At 51.6% G+C, this 14,125-nt stretch overlaps 1 protein-coding gene across 5 annotated transcripts; it reads left to right on the plus strand.

Annotated features, from left to right (window-relative positions):
* The first annotated feature begins 787 nt into the window (after positions 1 to 787).
* RABEP2 (rabaptin, RAB GTPase binding effector protein 2) lies at positions 788 to 12,295 on the plus strand. Of its 5 annotated transcripts, none has more exons than XM_083580318.1 (14): positions 788 to 1,047; positions 3,548 to 3,751; positions 4,429 to 4,698; positions 4,980 to 5,210; positions 6,223 to 6,344; positions 6,425 to 6,544; positions 7,063 to 7,386; positions 8,076 to 8,171; positions 9,217 to 9,315; positions 10,402 to 10,545; positions 10,678 to 10,855; positions 11,027 to 11,038; positions 11,164 to 11,240; positions 11,985 to 12,295. In XM_083580318.1, exons 3-14 carry the CDS (start codon positions 4,692 to 4,694, stop codon positions 12,048 to 12,050), a joined length of 1,476 nt encoding a protein of 491 aa, XP_083436444.1. In that variant the 5' UTR covers positions 788 to 1,047; positions 3,548 to 3,751; positions 4,429 to 4,691; the 3' UTR covers positions 12,051 to 12,295. The 5 variants fall into 5 exon arrangements, with proteins under 5 accessions (XP_083436444.1, XP_083436445.1, XP_083436446.1 ...); XM_083580319.1 differs by having other exon boundaries at positions 3,551 to 3,751; XM_083580320.1 differs by lacking the exon at positions 11,027 to 11,038 and having other exon boundaries at positions 789 to 1,047.
* The last annotated feature ends 1,830 nt before the right edge of the window (positions 12,296 to 14,125 follow it).

Consider the following 14,125-nt stretch of genomic DNA (forward strand, 5'->3'; position numbering starts at 1 on the left):
CCCAAATACAACTCCTAAGCCAGCATGGTGCAGTGGTTGGACTAGAACCTTGGGAGACCAGGGTTCGAATCCCCACCCAGCCATGAAGCTCACTGGGTCTTCGTGAGGATGATATACTACACCAGCACCTTAAGCTTCTTGGAGGAGAGGTGGGATATAAATGCAACAAACAATGCACACCCATGCTCCCTGCTGCCTGCACGAAAGGTACAATACCTAAAGCTTGGTTTTGCCAGACGTAGTATCATAGAATCTTAAAGAGTTGGAAGTCAAAATTTATGTCTGTATGTTTAGTTTGTATGTTTATGTATGTATGTTTAGTTTGTACAGTATGTTTTTTTTGTAATCTAAGTTTAGAGGTGTATGTATCTATGTATAATATGTTTGTTTAGTGTTCTGGTTTGTGTTTGTAAGTATTGCATTTATCAATAAAAGTTAAAAAAATAAAAATATAGAGTAGGAAGGCAGCCTCCCTGCCTTTCGGCCCAGGAGCCGGGCAGAGTCCCAAGCTGGCGCGCTCCTCCTGCTCCTTCCCCGCCCCTTCAGACTTGCTTTTCTTTTAATGATAACTGCGGAGGGGCGTGGAGCAGGCAGCAAGCAAAAGCCGAGAGGGCAGGCGGACTTGGCGGGAAGCTACACCCACTTTCCCCCAGCGCCGGCTTCTCCCTTTCCTGTTGTTCCCGCAGCGAGCCTCTTCCCACCGTCTGATCCAGGCGGGGAAGGAGGAGGAGCGGCCGGCCGGCCAGCCAGAGAGCGCGCCAGCTTGGGACTCTGCCCGGCTCCTGGGCCGGATAGGCAGGGAGGGATGCGAGACTCTTCCGGGGGAGGCGGAGCCCGGCCGCCTTCCTGCTTCCTGCCCCGCTCGGCAGGCAGCGTCTCTCTCGGCTGCTGCCTGCGCTGGGAGAAAGGAGACTTCTCCGAAAGAAGGAAGCGCCAAGAGACCCAGACGCTCCTGCTGCGCTCAGGCAGGGGGATCCTCCGGAGCCAAGCCGGATCCGCGACCAGCTTCCCCCAAAAAAGCCTCCGGTCTGCAGGGAACCCCAAAAGGTAAGTAGAAAAAAGAGGGGGCGCAGGGGTCAGGATCCCCCCAACTCTCCGTCCTACCCTCCCTCCGGCACCCCCAGCTACCCAAGCAGGAGTCCGATGGCAGGAGCACCCCGCTGCACCACCCTCGCCGCCCTGCTGGACACTTTGTGCCCAGGCCGCCTCGCCAAAGGGGCGCAGCAGAAGCTTCAGCCCGGGCAGATCTCGGCACCCCCGACGCTGCATTCCCGAGGTCCCAGCACCCCGAGGGGAGGGAGAAGGGCTCGCTCACCCTCCACCACCCGCAACAGCAGAGCCAGGAAAGAGAGGCACAGACTCGATGGGCTTCCCTAATATGCACCTGCTAGGATCTCTTGGGTCAGAGAGCCGGGGGTGGGAGAGAGAGAGCCACCCCAGGGCACCCCCCAAAAAAGCTGCTAGGAAAGGTCGTAGGAAAGCTGCAGATTAGAAGGTGCTCTGAGGCACAGCGGGTCCCAGACACAGCTAAGGGGGAGGATTTAGTGGGGCTCCCCCTGCAAAGTTCCACTCTACCTCAAGGATCTCATCAGAAAAGAAGGGGAGACAGCAGTGAAGCCCAGGTCTCTGCTGCTGAGAGTGGATGTATCGCCCACAAGGTGATTTCAGCAGGGGCCTGGCCACCCCCCAAGCTGGACTCACCTGGGGGAAGCAGGCTTTACCTCAGAGGTTAATCTTTCTTTGGAGGGCAAGGACTGGCTGACGGACCAGCATGATGGAATAGCAGGGCCTCCTAGAGAAAAAACTCTTCTGCCCGGCAACAGCAGTTGTTGGGCTTCCATGAAGTCTGCACCCAACAGGACTCTCAGGCTACCGACATTCTTGGGTGGGTGGGGGCGGCTTGCGAGCGTCTCAAGGGCCTGGGCGTCCTCTTATCTCAGGCCACTGGATTCTGGACACAGTTCAAAGCAGATAAACGAGTTCCACAAGGCACCCAGGGGCGTCTTCTTCCCAGTTCCAGTCTCCCAAGGAGCCCTCCAGCATCTCCTCACAATCCAGGCCATCAAACACATCCCAGTCCCTGAGAGGGCGGGGTCTTCCCAGCCTTCTTCAGGGTCCCAAAGCAGACTAGAGACACATGGTCCATCCTGAATCTCCCAAGTTCCACGTGGAGATTTTGCACAGCATCCTGGCGAGCCTCAGGAAGGGTGACTTCCTCACCTCTATCAACCTGACAGAACCATACTTCTACACTTCCATCAGGCAGGATCATTGCAGGTTCCTGTGGCAATGACTAGTTCTAGTTCCAGGCTCTGCCTTTTGGTAGCACACAAAAGATGCTCTCAGGGCAGTCAGGACCAGAGCCCATAGTGCACCACACTCCTCTGGTCCATCAAACCCTCCTGATGGGTCAAGAAGTTCTCCAAGGGCTCTCTGGCTAAGAAGATGCATTTCCCTAGCTTTGTTGTCGTTTAGTTGTGTCCGACTTTCGTGACCCCATGGACCAGAGCACGCCAGGCACTCCTGTCTTCCACGACATTCCCTAGCTTACACGTCAGCCAATCTCCATTTCCCAGAGGCCTCAGTTACACACTCAGTGAGGCAGGAGGCCACAGCCTCCAGAGCTTCCTGGGAGATGGCACCTCTAGAGGAGATCTGTAAGGTAGCTTTCTCCTCGGTCCAGCACTACCAGATCAACACCTTTGCATCAGAAGGCACCTTTGGGTAATGTGTCCTGCAAGAGAGTTCAGCACTCCCAGGGAGACACAGTGCAGGTTGTTGGAGAACAGGGACCCACCCAGAGATGCACTGATTTTCAGCATCCCAGGCCAACATTGGCTCCCAGTACATTTCCAAGCACAATTCAAAGTGTTGATGCTGACCTTTAAAGCCCTAAACGGCCTTGGCTCAGTATACCTGAAGGAGCATCTCCACCCCCATCGATCAGCCCGGATGCTGAGGTTCAGCTCTGAGAGTCTCCTGGCGGTTCTTCCATTGCGAGAAGTGAAGTTTCAGGGAACCAGGCAGGGGTAGTGGCACCCACCCTGTGGAACGCCCTCCCATCAGATGTCAAGGAAATAAACAGCTACCGTCATACCTTGGTTCTCAAATGCTTTGGTATGTATATGTTTTGGCTCCCGAACGCCGCAAACCCGGAAGTAAGTGTTCTGGTTTGTGAATGTTCTTTGGAAGCCAAAGCTCCTGCAGCCAACCGGGAGCCGCGCTTTGGTCTTTGAACATTTTCAGAAGTCAAACGGACTTCCAGAACGGATTCTGTTCAAGAACCACAGTACGACTGTATGTGACTTTTAGAAGACAGGGAAGTTTTAATGTTTGATATTTTACTGTGTTTTAAATATTTTGCTGGAAGCTGCTAGAAGAGTGGGTGGGGCAACCCAGTCAGATGGGTGGCATATAAAGGTGTTGTTGTCGTCAGGCCTCCCCCTCCTTGATCAGAGAAATTGAGATTCTTGATTTACCACGAGTTTCTGTTTTTCTCTACTGGAGGAGGCAATTACCTCTCTTTTCCCCCTCGTTTTGACCACAGTAGGCAAACAGCCAACAACAGAACAGACATTGCAGATTCCCGGAACGTGGGTCTTCCCACTTTGGCGAGCTGACGACTAGGGATCCAAGGGGGGAGGCTCTGCCTTCCATGGAAGAGCCTCTGATCCCTGCCTATCTGGCGCTTGCAGCCGGGCAAATCCCCAGCCAACTGGCCTCCACCACTCAAGAAGAACAGGAATTCACGGTAAGTGAAGAATTTCCATACCTCTAAACTTCAAGCCACCCAGCCTGACTATCAGCAAGAAACAAATGACAAAAGGAGGGGATGGGGGTTCTGTTGGGGGGGGGGGAGCAAGCTGAATGGAGAAGAGCCTCTCCAGTCCTCCTGCAGCAGTAACTAGCAGCACTGTATTTTGGGGCAGGGGGCGGGAAGGCACAGTCCAAGCTTGTCCACTGATGTATCCAGTTCTGCGCAGTGCATTTCCCAGGCTTCATTTGAAGCTAGGATTTGTAGCAAGATTCCAGTCAGAGGCTACCTGGCAGTAAATAATAAAGACAAGACAACCTTTGAGTGTGGGCAAAGTGTGTGTGTTGAAACCAGAGCGCTCAATCCGCAAATACAGTGGTACCTCAGGTTAAGTACTTAATTCGTTCTGGAGGTCCGTACTCAACCTGAAACTGTTCTTAACCTGAAGCACCACTTTAGCTAATGGGGCCTGCCGCGCCGCCGGAGCCCAATTTCTGTTCTCATCCTGAAGCAAAGTTCTTAACCTGAAGCACTGTTTCTGGGTTAGGGGAGTCTGTAACCTGAAGCATTGTAACCTGAAGCGTATGTAACCTGAGGTACCACTGTAGGTCTTTCCTTAATCAAACTAAGGAGCTTGGAGGCTGGCTCGTGACCACCCACCTTTTGTTTTGCAGGCACGCCTAAGGCCTTGCCAGGAGCAGTGAAAGCACCATTTCGGCAGCCGCTGTGCCGCCTTCACTTCAAGTCTCTTCAGAATCCCTCAGGAAATGTCCGGCAGAGAGTGAAGATGAATAAGTAGCCATCTCCATTGGCTCCGCTGGGATAGTTTTGCCCATGTCCAGCAGCATACAATAGATTTTGAGCACTCCCGTGTTTTTACTCGGCTGTTTCTGGGCTCCGCTCAGCCTTCAGGGAACCCGAAGCAGCAACAGCCAGGATGGAAGGTACACACAAATGCGCCTCCCCTCTGAATGTCAGGCAGGGAGAGAGGGTGGGAAGATGGGAAGCCACGCCCCTCATGGCTTCACCCTAGAATGGGTGCGTAACATGGGGAGGGGGAGTCATAGGTCACAGTTAGAATTAGGGTGCATGGGTCAAGGGTTAGAAAGTTAGCAGTGTCAGGTCAGAGTTCACAGGGCAGTGGGGACTGTACAAGTCCTGGGTTCAAGTTAACTTCAGTTCTGTATCCATATATATATATACATATTTTCCCGCTCTTCCCAAGAACCTCAGCAGGTGAAGGATATGGGTGCCCCTCCAGGCCTGAGCCTCCCCCGAGATCCAGACCCCCAAAAGACCATCCAGATACTGCAAGCCCAGCTGTCAGCTGCGTTGGCCGAAGTGGAGACTGTCCGAGCTGTGGCTGCCGTGAGCGAAGGCACAAAACATGAGGCCGTGGACGCTGTCCGGCGCCGGTGCCAGGAGGAAGTGGCTTCCCTGCAGGCCATCTTGAAAGGTGAAGGGCCTCAAGGCCTGGGCGCAGCAGGGAAGGAACAGCAGGGACCTTCATTTGTTCTTATTTATTTTTTCTAACCTGCCCTCAATCCCAGCAGATTTCAGGACAGGGTACAATGATGAGAAATATTATGCGTATACAGTGGTACCTCAGGTTAAGAACTTAATTCGTTCTGGAGGTCCGTTCTTAACCTGAAACTGTTCTTAACCTGAGGTACCACTTTAACTAATGGGGCCTCCCGCTGCCGCCATGCAATTTCTGTTCTCATCCTGAAGCAAAGTTCTTAACCTGAGGTACTATTTTTGGGTTAGCAGAGTCTGTAACCTGAAGCGTCTGTAACCTGAAGTGTCTGTAACCTGAAGCGTCTGTAACCCGAGGTACCACTGTATAATAAAAAGGCAGCAGGTTTTCAAACCTCCCTCCCAGGAACCAAACATATGAAATGTCCTACTGGATCAAGTCAGTGGTCCGTGTATCCCAGCATCCAGTTCTCACGGTGGCTAACCAGTTGCCTGTGGGAAAACCAGAAGCAGGACACTGGTACTGCAGCCATTCTTCTCACTTCGGCTTTCCAGCAACTGGCATTCAAAGGCCTTGGGCAGTGGAGGCGAGTGGCCATGGATTGCCATGAATTTGCTGAATCCTCACTGCCTTTTGTGGGAATCAGTTCCATAGGGCTGGAGCCAATGTTAGCCCTACTCAGAGTAGACCTATGGAAACTAATGAATCTAAGTTAGTTGGGCCCATTAACTTTGATGGGTCTGCTTTGAGTATTAGCATTGGGTGCAGCCCATAGGTTAACTCTGCGCCATGTGGAGAAGTACTTTCTATTATTATTTATTTTTATTATTTATTAGTTTTATATATACCACCCTTCATTCTAAAATCTCAGGGTGGTTCAACATAATAAAATACAGGATTAAAAACAAGTAGATAAGTGAAACAAAGCAGTTATAGTATAATATACAAGATTCCTGGCTTGCCTGCTGAGACGCCTGCTCGCTTTCTACAGACACCATCTCCAGCTATGAAGCTCGTCTCTCGGCTTTGGAGCGCGACGGCCGGGAGAATACCTGGAGCCGCTTGCTGCCAAGGCCCAACCCCCTGGACTCGCTGGAGAAGCAGATGGAAAAGGTGCGTGGTGGCAAGACAGGGCTTAACCTGAGGGTAGAAGAAGAAGGCTCTGAATGTTTCCCTTCTCTCTCCCCGCACAGGCGCAAGAGGACACTCTGCGACTCCGGGCGATTGTTCTCCCCATGGAGCAGGAAATTGCTGAGCTGAAAGCAAAGCTGGCACATGCCGAGGGCCTGGTTCAAGAGCTGCAGGGTGAGCAGGTGAGTTGGATGTTGGGAGTGGCAAGGGGGCCACAGAGGAACAGGAAGGAGCCAGAACGGGAGGGGGCTTCAAAGCAGCTCAGAATAGGGTGAGGATGCCGTTCGGGTAGCAGCTGAGTAAAGAGGGGAAAGGGCAGTGCTCGCCTGAGGGTGATTCCTTGCTCCAGAATAAGTTGACGGACAACCTTTATGAACATGGCCCTTGCAGTCTACATCACTAGTAATCTGCATCTGCAGGTGTTTCCCTCAGCCAGTGCAAATTAGCACACAAGCTGAGCGATGGCAGGACAAACTCGCTCTTCCTGGCTGGCTACAAGTCTGGGAAAGTCAAGATGTGAGTCATGAATGGAAACTAGATGTTGCCAACTAGAAACCCTCTGTTTCAATTAAGGCAACAGTGGTTCCCTCCTTAAGCTTCCAGGTTTCCTGGCTGTTAGAATTTGGTCTTTTCAGAACTCACACTGGGCAGCCTGTCTCTGGGAAGGTCTCCTTGCTCATTCCTTTTCCTTTTCCTTCAGCGTTCTTTATGTAGCTCCTCTGAATCCCTCCTCGCTGACTCTGAGGCCATGCCCTCCGATGCCCCTGGAGACGACCCTGGCACTTTGGCAGAAGGAGGAGGAGTGGCGGAGAAATTTGCCCGCAGCCTGGACAGCGTTTCCATCGCCTCTTTCTCGTCGTTGGCACCGAGTCCAGGGCCTGCCGTCCGGCGCAGGCGTCCCCCTAGCCCAGAGACGGCCTCCATCGCTTCCTCCACGGGGACCCTGGTGCCCGAGACCATCTACTTACCGCCGGCCGGGTACCAGCTGGTGCCGGACTTGGAGTGGACGCAGCTCCACACACAGGTGCATAGGCAGGGCAGAGTGGTGGTCAGCCCCGGAGGGGTCAGCAGGGCTGTTGAGGACTTGCAGCAAGGCCCTCTCAGTCGCAGTGCCACACCTGTTGAATTCCCCCCTGAGGGAATTCCCCTCCTGGCTCTGTTCCTGCTGTCTTTCTGCCAACTACAGTGGTACCTCGGGTTACATACGCTTCAGGTTACAGACTCCGCTAACCCAGAAATAGTGCTTCAGGTTAAGAACTTTGCTTCAGGATGAGAACAGAAATCATGCTCCAGCGGCACGGCAGCAGCAGGAGGCCCCATTAGCTAAAGTGGTGCTTCAGGTTAAGAACGGACCTCCGGAACGAATTAAGTACTTAACCCGAGGTACCACTGTAGTAAGAGCAAGGCCCACTGCGTCAGGCCTGTGTCTGGATTCCATCCTCGCTAATGGCTTTGAGGACTTTGCTCTGCTTTCCTTGTTTTGGTTTTGTTTTAAGGTGGATTTTTAGCTGCCTTGGTGGGCCTTCCGAAGGCAGAAAGGAGGTTAATTTTTTGTCATCGGGCTTATGAATCCCATGGCGAGCCTCTACTAAATAGAGGGCTCCTCTGTTGTGTTGTGATCCTAGAGGGAGATGTGGGGATGGTGGAGAAGGGAGGAGGAGGTGTGCCGGAGTTCTCCCTGCCCTCATTTTGTCCCCGACTTCTTCCATTCAGGTGCGGCAACAGTGCGAAGCCCTGGAAGAGGGGGCACGGGAAAAGGCCAGCCTGCAGGAGGCGCTGAGGCGCAGCAATGAGGAATGCAGTAAGCAGGTGTGTGGGGAGGGGGGAGCCCTGCCCTCGGGGCCTGAAGCCAAACCCACCTCTGTGAGCCCCCCCTTCTTTCTGCTGCTACTTTGGTGTTAGATTTCAGTCATGCTCTTCCTCTAAGGTTCCCAATTAGCTAAGTGCTGGGGACCCCCTGTTTTTCAAAAGCCGAGCCATGGACCTCCTACTTTTGAAAATGGCGATATCTCTCTGGTAGTTTTTGTTATGTGAATGGTGCTGCCATAGGCACCAACTCTAAGGTGTCTAGACCCTTTGGACACACACACCCCCATTGGACCATATGGAACCGCCTCAGCTTCCTTCTCTGCACAGGTAAGGTGCTTCATCGCCCACCCACCTTTCCTGGGGTACCTTCCTTCCTCTCCCCTTCTCCCCTCCAGTGTCTTGCGAGCCCTCCACCGCAGAGGGGACTTGGCCACTGCCTGCTGGAGTCAGGGTGGAGAGAGGAGGGGGCAGTGGGTGGGGTGGGCCTGCCATTGTTCCCCAGGGAGCCCCCAGCTCATCTGGCCATGTAGCACCACCTCCCATACCCAGAGCCTGGCTGCCTAGGCCTCAGAAGCACCAGGTGAAGGAGGAAGGTGGTGGGGCATCCATCAGGCCAGGGGGTCTCACCCTGGGCTGCACTCACTTGGTTCTGGCCTCCCTCCATTTGTCCTTCCGGCAAGGGCCAAGCCTGTTCCCCCCACCAATTTCCCCCCCAAGCTGGTGCCACCAGATGCCATGGACCCACTGGGGTCCGCCAGCCACCAATTGTGAACCCTTAGCTTCCACCAAGAGCTCTGGGCGATGTGCAAGATTATCTCCTTTCCCCCCTTCCACCCCACTTAACCCTCCCTACAACCCTGTGAGGTAGGCTAGATGAAGAGATAGGGACTGACCCGTGATTCATGGCTGAGTGGGGAGTTGAACCTGGGTCTCCCTAGTCCTAGCCTAACACCTTAATCACAACACTGTGTCAGCTCTAGAAGAAAACTGCAACTTCCCCTTCCACGAATTGATTCCCCCTTCCTCTCTCTCTCTCTCTGATCAGGTCCAGGTTCTCCTGACTCAGGTGCAGACATCAGAGCGCCTCCTCCAAGGCCTCCAAGCCACAGTGAGCGAAACCCAGCGCCAAACTCAGGAGCAAATGGTAAGGGGGGGCTTCTGGGGGACAGCATTGGTGGTGACCCCCTGTCTGGGGGGGGCAAGGCTGGCCAGGGGCAGGCTCTGATTTCAAGTGGCAAGCTTGGCGTGTGCATGGGATTCTGGTTTAGGAAGGCCCTGGGCTGGTTCTTAATGTTGTAGCCCCTCTGTGGCCACTGGGGGGGAGGGAATAATAATAATTTTATTTATACCCCACCCTTCCCGGTTTAGAAAACCGGGCTCAGGGCAGCTAACAACAAATTTAAAACACTTAATTGTAGAAGCAGCATAAAATACAGTATAAAAACATGAATAACAATAAAGTTCAAAGTTCAGAAATCAATTTGGGGAAAATCCATCTAATAAGTATTAGATAGTCACCAGGGCTAGCTGGCTGAATTAGTCCTACTTGGGCCAGCGAGGAGGCCAGGGGAGAATTAGCTGTGGGGTCTCAGAGCTCAAGCGCTATTGTGAAAAAACCCTCTTAATGCAGCACACTAGCCCAAATGCAGCCAGCTTCTCTGTGCCAGCACTGCAGCACACGATGGGTGACTGCGGGCCTTTGGTGTGGGGGAAGAAACTGCACATTGCGCTGCTTTTATAGGCAATGTGGGGGGTTTGGAACGCCGCTGACCGCTGGCTTTGCAGTATCCGCATGCCAGCAGTGTGCAATGCTGGCAGGAAGGCCGTCCAAATGCAGATGGACTGACGCACAGGATGAAGGGCTTCTGATTTCTTCACTTTTTTATATTTACATCCTGCGTTTTGGCTGAGAACGTAGAAAGCTGCTGCATATTGAGCCTGTGATGTATATATAAATTAGAATTTGATGATATGATACTGCTTTATTGGTCCTTTGCTGTCTTCTTGTATATTTCTAAGAGATTTTTCAGTATTAAGTGGTTTAGAAAAATAAGTAAATAAACAACAACAAGAAGAAATAAAGCCACACTGTGCCTGGTGCTACAAGGGCTTTTATGAGTCATTCCTCTCATGTGCAGCAGGGAGGTGTGCACCTTTTAAATCGTTCCTCTGGAAACCCAGGTCCAAGTTGAAGTTGTTCCTTTTCCTTCTGCCCCCTTCCTTCCGCTAGGCTGACCTGGCTGCTTCCCACAAGCGCCTGAGCTACGAAGTGCAGCGCCTCAGTGCTGAGAACGAAGGGCTGCGGGGGGCCAGTTCCCAGGATTCCCGCCCACCGGAATCTGATGAGAGCAGCAGCTTGCCTAGCACTGTCCCGGTAATTCTGACCCGTCTCTTCCTTGTATTGGGCTGCGGACTTGGGATACTGGTGTGGGATGGTTGGAAACGGCAGCATTGTATATATTATATATGGCGGGTTTCCCCGTCCTCCCTCCTCCTGCCTCCCTAGGAGCTGCAGGCCTTGGTGCGCCAGCTGAGGCAAGAGTCTGCCTCTCAGCTCCGGGCTGCTGAGCACCAGGCTGAGCGCCTACGAATCGAGATTGTGTCCCTGAGGGAGCGGCTGGACCAGGAGACGGCATCTCGGTCAGGACTGCAGGGGGCGCTGGAGAGAGAGCAAGAAGAACGAGGTGAGAGGGGGGAGGAGGAGGAAGGTGGGCCAAGAACTAGGTGAGGGAGGGGTTTGGATTAGCATCTGTTGGCTTTCAAGGAATCTGAAATCACTTTGTAGTGTTGTGGATGTGATTAATGATTCTCTCTTTATTTTTGTCCTCTCTTCCCTTGTGGCTTCTGGCTGGCAGAGCTTTTGCAGGGTGAGTTCTTAGGGGGGGGGGGTGTGCATTATATGTGAGTGTGTGTTTGTGTGTGCACATTTCCACAGATGAAGGCTTGGACACGGTGGTCACCAACTGACCTTCTTCTCCTTCTCAATCCCCAGCCTCCCTGAACAGTATCCGGACTGAGATGGAGAGGATGCAGCAAGGGCAGGAAGAGATTAGCAGAGCCCAGGGATGTGTGAGTCTTTGTGCTTCTTTTTTCTCTTGCCGCCCAGAGATAATTGCCAATAAACATTTCACTTCCACAAACCATACGCGTTACCCCGAATTCCCCCCCCCCACCCTCTGGATGGAGGATAGAGATTTGAGGGGGTGGGAGAAAGGATCATGGTAGAATAGAAACGACAAGGTCCTACTTAAGTTAAGGAAGAGGTGAGTAGGATCCTCCTTGGAGATCCATGAGATCTCTTCCGCACCTCCAAAAGCCATCCTGTAAGTGTCCATGGGTGATAAGGTCCCTTGGCCTACTTGTCTACACAGGAGAGATGCAGTGTGCAAACTCTTTTTGGTGAGCAGCATTGGTTTGCCAATGTTCTTTGGAACCCAAACATCCGAAGGGGCTTCCGCGACTTCTGCGCTTTGGAAGTCGAATGGACTTTTGGAACGGATTCCATTCGACTTCCAAGGTACAACTGTAATAAGTGTCAATTAAGCACGCATATTTGGGTTATGGTAGAAGCATACAAATGTATGTGATAGTCACTTTGGTCAGTACTGAGGTGCAATGCTTTTAATTCACTTCAGAGAAGGGGTGGGGTGAGCTTTGAGTGGGTGGGATCTTATGCTGTGGTTGTGAGGCTGGCCCCTGCTTTTCTTTCCAGATGTCTGAGAGGCTATTTCTGGTCATGTCAGACACTGGCGGAGGCTGGGAGAGAGAGAGGAAACCTCTGTGGGCTTATCTTCTTTTATTTTTATTCTGCAGGTGCAATCTGATGCTCCCTCTCTGGGAGAAGCCAGCGGCCTTCAGGATAGGAGGTCAGAGCCTTAGAAGGAGAATAGGGGAGGTCACCTCTGCCCTTCCTCACCTTCTTGGCACAATGGGAACCTCAGGGAAACCTGCCAGGCACCAAAGGGGTCATCTCTGTCCTCCGGAGCTCTTCCAGGTCCCCTCTACATGGGCAGGAGAGCAAGAACTCTGGAGGGAGGATGGCTGGAACCTCCCATTCTTACTCCCCTTCCCACTGAATGACACTGGAGCTTCCAGAACACAATAAAGGAAATTTTTGTACCTTCCTCCATCTGTGTGTCTCCTTTCCTTGGGTAGCTGAGCGGACTGTAATGGTGGGTGGTAGCAGTAACACAAATCTTCGTTTTGCTTGAGAGGAAGCCTCCCAAAGGGATCACGGGAATCGATTTTCTGCTTTCCACCTTTGAGCATAGCGACACAGCCTAAAAGTGGGCCAGAGTGATGCAGTCGTAAAAATAGGTATAGAGCCATTAGCCATTGTAACATAGTTTGTATTCATTTTCATCTTTAAACTGTTGTGTAACATAAGTATTGCAGATATGAAATGATGTATAGTTGGGGAGGTTTCTTCCTTTTTGCATAAGTTCAGGCCTTGTGTCACTCTAGTGTTTTCTATGTGAAAAAGAAAGTTGCTTGGCTGAGAAGAGGTTGGATGTCTCTGTTAAGATTCCTGCATTGCAGGGGGTTGGACTAGATGACCCTCAGTGTACCTTCCAATGCTACAATTCTGTGATTCTACAACACTTTCTGGGTGCCAGTTCATTTTTATCTATTTCTTAGGAACCTAGGAATCCACCTTTATACTGAGTCAAACATTTGCCTCCATCTAGTGAGAGTTATTATTTAATTATGTTTAATAAAGAGTGGGCTAAAAATGCCCTAAATAAATAAAATACACTGGCTGACTGGGACATTCCCAACCTTGCCACTGAGCTACAGTAGTGCCTGTTTCCCCATATCTAAGGTAAAAACCCTTATATACTTTGCCTTGGAAGTAAGGGGTGGAAATCCTTAAAACACACACACACCAAGTCTTGGAATGAAACTTCTGTTGTCTTCCTGTGGGCGAGGAGAGACTTCCTGGTGCCATTTTTAATACCTTTTTTAAATAAAAACTTATCTTCCCCTCCATCCTTCCTGGGCCAGGAGAGAGAGAGAGAGAGACACACACAGAGACAGAGAGAGAGAGGGAGAACCATGTAATGCATGGGTGATTGGGATTAGTTTTAGATCACAAGTGTCACCAAGGACTGTGAGGGTGTTGTGACCACAATCTCTACCTTTTGGGGATTTTGATCTTGGGGTGGGATTAAGGTCATACACACTCTGCTCTCCTGGGCCTGTAGTCAAAGAACCTGCTTTGCCCTTTCAGAATGGGGTGGCAGGGGTACCAGTTCCACAAAAATAAGCTTTTTGTCACTATGGAGAGGTGAAGATATAGAATGGTGGCAGTCTTGTGACCACTGAGAATCCATGACCAGTCCAGAGCCCATAGGCTCAGCCCAGAGTTCCTATAGGGAGTACTCAAGAGCACTGGCCAAATGGCTCAGTTGGGAGAGCATTAGACTGAAGGTAAAATGGAAAGCGTAATGCTGGTGGTCAACAAAAGAGGTTTAAAGACAGTCTCAAGGCAAATCTTTAAAAATGTAGTATAAACACCAACAACTGGGAAACACTGGCCTGCGAGCGCTCCAGTTGGAGAACAACCTTTACCAAAGGTTTACCAAAGACACTCGAACTCAGGATGCAAGGAAGAAACGTGCTAAGAGGAAGGCACGCTTGGCAAATCCATGCCATGATCAACTTCCGCCCGGAAACCAATGTCCCCACTGTGGAAGGACGTGTGGGTCCAGAATTGGCCTCCACAGTCACTTACGGACTCATTGTTAAAACCGTGTCAATGGAAGACAATCTTACTTGGCTATGAGTGATCGCCAAAGAAAGAAGAAGAAGGTAGTACTCAAGAGTAGTCCCATTGACATTAATGAATACTGCATGGCAAAGTTAAGTTCCTTGCTTTCAGTGGCTTTGCTCTGAGTAGAACTTAGCTGAATACCACCCAAAGTAGTAGCAACCTGGCTAGTAACTAACCCAAG

The sequence above is a fragment of the Podarcis filfolensis genome (genome assembly GCF_964270895.1).
Source record: "Podarcis filfolensis genome assembly, chromosome: 13".
Lineage (NCBI taxonomy): Eukaryota > Metazoa > Chordata > Lepidosauria > Squamata > Lacertidae > Podarcis > Podarcis filfolensis.